At 38.6% G+C, this 4,451-nt stretch overlaps 1 protein-coding gene and 1 gene segment (V, D, J or C); one reads left to right on the forward strand and one right to left on the reverse strand.

The window, feature by feature from the left end:
- The first annotated feature begins 965 nt into the window (after window positions 1–965).
- Window positions 966–1,453, forward strand: LOC107296521. The segment is given in 2 exon segments: window positions 966–1,011; window positions 1,116–1,453. Coding segments are annotated over 2 exon segments (384 nt in total).
- Window positions 1,454–3,031: 1,578 nt separating this feature from the next.
- Window positions 3,032–4,451, reverse strand: part of LOC114923313 (vomeronasal type-2 receptor 26-like) — a 13,888-nt gene continuing 12,468 nt past the window's right edge. Inside the window, exon 7 of the mRNA XM_029286089.1 lies at window positions 3,032–3,942. Coding sequence (XP_029141922.1) covers window positions 3,032–3,942 — 911 coding nt within the window. The remainder of the gene's footprint in view (window positions 3,943–4,451) is intronic.

Below are 4,451 nucleotides of genomic sequence, written 5' to 3' on the forward strand. Positions count from 1 at the left end.
TTTACTATGGGAGAAAGTGGGGCAGGCAGATGTTCTTGGAATAAAGTGGTCCCACAAGTTGCCCCTTTCTATGACATGTAAGGCTTCAAAGGTGATAACCAGCACCTTGAATCAAAACAGGAGCCTATTGGAAGCCAATGCAACTCACAAACTAGCAGTGTTAAGTGGACCTAAAGAGATGCACACATAACTCTGGTTCCCAGATGGTCTTCAAGGGCAGCTCCATGTAGAATGCATTGAACTACTCCAAATGAGAGGTCAGTAATCAGCATGCTGTTCCAGTCCAGGAATTGGCAAAATTGCTGCCCAATAGGCAAAGGCTCCCATGATCATAGCTACTCTAACCTCAATGGATCTGTGTTATTTCATAAAATGGTTTGTACCCATTGGTGCTCAGTTTATAAGGCAAGAACACCTTCATATAATTGAAGTTTCTAAGACCAGTTTTCTAAATAGAAATATTTATACTGACGATTATGGAAAAATAAATTTATTAATCTACCAATATTCCTCAAGCCAGGAAGATAAGGCTTTTCTAAAACTTGGATGGAAGAATATAGAATTCTCAGGACTCTAGTCTAGATTGGAAATCAAAACCAATTCAGGAAGACCATCTCATCAAACACCTTCTGTATCAATTCAGAGGAAATAACTTGGTCTTGTCTATGAATTCATTCGAAACTGAATTCAGCTAGAAGGGATTTCACCTGATCCACAGCTACACAAGTTGCTCACCAAAGCGAATATCATTGTATAGTAGATGCAGTGTGGATATGCAACATTCCTGATATGAGCTCAAGGTTTGCTGTTACACAGTAGTTGAAATTGATGATGTGACTTGGTTATATTTCTACCATCTGTGATTTCATGCAAATATTCCTGATGTGGCTTTTTCTTAAAGGTGGTAATTGAGAATATAGTTCAGATCAGTTTCAGATGGTGAGAGTGAATTCCATACCGCAATCATGGAGCTATATATCTTGATTTCTTTCTTAATGGTCTTTCCTGCATGTAAGGGAAACCCCACACACACATTTTTTAAGATAGCAAGTGATATTTTTTCTATATTTCCTGATACCCATTTTGTTTTGTCCTTTCTATATTTTTGAATACAGGTATTTCATCACAGATTACACTTCCTGAGTCTGGTGATGGCCTTAAGAAACCAGGAGATACTCTACACCTGACTTGTACAGTTTCTGGATTTGCCATCACAAGCTATGGAGTGTCCTGGATCCGTCAGCCCCCTGGAAAGACATTACAATGGAGTGGTGTTATCTGGGCTAGTGGAAGCGCTCAGTATAACAGTGCTCTTCAGAATCGGATCACCATCACAAGGGATACATCCAAAAACCAGGTGTTCCTTCAACTGACTGGTTTAAAGGCTGAGGACACCGGTACTTATTACTGTGCAGGATACACAGTGAAAAAATGCTTTGCTCTATCAGCCTAAGACTTCTCTTCCTCAAAATGAATCCTTAGTCATTTGTTGTTTTTGAATGGCAGCTGGCAACTAGATTGCTTTCCATGCTCTGCCAGCTATGTATGAAAGTTTAAAAGGGGAAATTTGGAGCATGCCTTTACTATGGGAGAAAGTGGGGCAGGCAGGTGTTCTTGGAATAAAGTGGTCCCACAAGTTGCCCCTTTCTATGACATGTAAAGCTTCAAAGGTGATAACCAGAACCTTGAATCATAACAGGATCCTATTGGAAGCCAACACAACTCACAAACTAGCAGTGTTAAGTGGGCCTAAAGAGATGCAAACATAACTCTGGTTCCCAGATGGTCTTCAAGGGAAGCTCCATGTAGAATGCATTGAACTACTCCAAATCAAATGTCAGTAATCAGCATGCTGTTCCAGTCCAAAAATTGGCAAAACTGCTGCCCAATAGGCAAAGGCCTTACTAGTTCCTATGGAAAAGTAATATCACTTCCAGTGACTTTGATGCTGTCCCACTATTTTCTTATAACATTTTAATAGTTTTCTACATTTACAATGCATAAGTGCTTATTAAACAGTGTGTTGTCTGGATCTATTTGTTTTGCTTAATAATACACATTAAATGCCTAATCTCTAACCCATTTTTCCAGCCATTGATAAAATACATCCCATATTTCAAAATAAACCGAGCCGACAACTTTGTCATCCAAAGATGCTGTCCCTCTATTGATGCAGCCTAGGACAACATTGGCTTTTTTGGCTGATGTAGTACACCACTGGCTCATCCTTAAGCAGTGATCCCCCAGAACATCCTCTCACAGACACTACTGTTGAGCCAGGTACGTCCTATCCTGTATCTGTACATTTGGTTTTTCTGCTTCAGTGCAGGGCCTTACTTTTCTCACCAATGAACTGTTTCTTGTTGGAGCACAGAGGACCCAATGCTCAAGTCAGTAAAATCCTTTTGAATCTTGAGTCTATTTTTCAAAATGTAAGGATCCCCCTCACTCCAGTTGGTATCATCCTTAATGATGATGATGAATTGGGAGGAGGAGGAGAAGGAGGAAGTATCTTAAGAGGTTTGTCCAACAGTTACTTCAACAACATTTTATGGGATGAAATAATCAAAAGCCCCATTTATTTTTATTATGTCTATAATTTTAACTCTTCATTAATGACTACCATTTATCTTTTTACATATCAACTCCTAAGATAATTTACTAAAGTAATATTGCAGAAATTTCCTCTTTGTTTCTCAATTCCATGTCTAATCTTACTATCAAAGAATTTTAGAAGACTTGTTATGAAAAAAAATGATTAAAAATAGCATTATTTAATAGAAAATAGCCGTGGAAAAGCATATGATGTTGCAGTTTGAACTAAGGTCAGATATATTTCAATAGCATACAGGGTACATGAAAATCACAAATTTATTCTTCATCTTTTATTGACATGCTTTTACTGTAATTCTGCGGGGAGGGTTGGGATGAACAAGTAAATTGGAAAATAAATTGAAACTGGATGGAATGATTTGATCAGCAGATACATAAAGTCCACTTTATCTGTCCCATAGTAGATATTCATTGTGTATTATTTTTGCATCTGCTTTCTTCTCATGAGCTGCTCCTTGTTGTTCAATTCAGGCCTCAGCACAATTATGAAACATTTGGGGAAAAATATGCATCCCAAAAGCCCAGCACTGGAAGCCAAAATGGAAAAGATCTCCACAGCTACCATATATTTTCCTTTGGTGCTCAGGTAAGTTGGAACAAATGACAACCAAACACTGGTGAATACCAGCATGCTGAAGGTGATGAATTTGGCTTCGTTGAAACTATCTGGCAACTTCCTAGCTAGAAAAGCAACACTGAAGCTGATTATGGACAGAATTCCCATGTACCCTAAGACAAGATAGAACATAGCAACAGAACCTTCCTTGCACTCTGCTACCATCTCAGTAGTCAGTGAGTCCATGTCCAAATTTGGGAATGGAGGAGAGATTGTTAGCCATATAGCACAAATGCCTACTGGGATGGAAGAGCTGGAAAGGACAATAAAACCAGTGAGCCTCTTTCCCACCCACCTCCTCATATTGGATCCTGGCTTGGTGGCCATGAAAGCTACCACCACAGTAATAGTTTTGGCTAACACACAGGAAACAGCCAGCGAGAAGATGATGCCAAAGGCTGGCTGCCGAAGAAAGCAGGTCATTACCCCGGGCTTACCAAGAAATAGGAAAGGTGAGAGGAAGCAGAGCAAAAGAGAGATGAGAAGAGCATAGGTGAGGTCCCGGTTGTTAGCTTTGACTATGGGACTATCTTTGTGCAGGTGGAATATTTTTAATACTAAAATTGTGACTGAGAAGAAGAAGATGGCACTTGTGGCTAAGGAGATGCCCAGAGGTTCTTCATAAGACAAAAAAACGATCATTTTGGGAAAACATTCATCTTGTTTCTGGTTTGGATACTGATCAGATGGACATTTGAAGCAATCTTCTGTGTCTGGATGCAGGAAAACAGATTAAGGCAGTGTTAAATTTATGTGAAATCACTCAGTTCTCATGTCAATCTTTAAAAAAAAAGGCCCATCATTCATGATTCCACAAGAGAACTGAACTTTGTGAAGAAACACCCATTGTTGTCTGATTGTCCTTCTAACCACTATCCTAGAAAGATCAATATATTTATTATTTGGATTATTCATCCTAGTTTAATATTATAATGTGTTCTAGATTTTTTAAATCACAAAACCTACACAAATGTTCTTCTCCAGTGCTACCTCAAAGCTCTGAAGGTTTATTTATTTATTTATTTTATTTTATTAAACTTATATGCCGCCCTTCTCCCAACAGGACTCAGGGCGGCTTACAGCATATTAAAACGATACAAACACTATCCCCAATAAAAACCAATTAAAAACAAATATTTACCGCTGTGTTACCCTTAAAATTCTAATTAAAATTGTCCCTATTTAAAATTCTCCCTAGGCCAGACCCGCTTGCTGAAAAAGC

Source organism: Protobothrops mucrosquamatus, unplaced genomic scaffold (genome assembly GCF_001527695.2).
Source record: "Protobothrops mucrosquamatus isolate PMUCROS unplaced genomic scaffold, P.Mucros_1.0 scaffold2854, whole genome shotgun sequence".
Lineage (NCBI taxonomy): Eukaryota > Metazoa > Chordata > Lepidosauria > Squamata > Viperidae > Protobothrops > Protobothrops mucrosquamatus.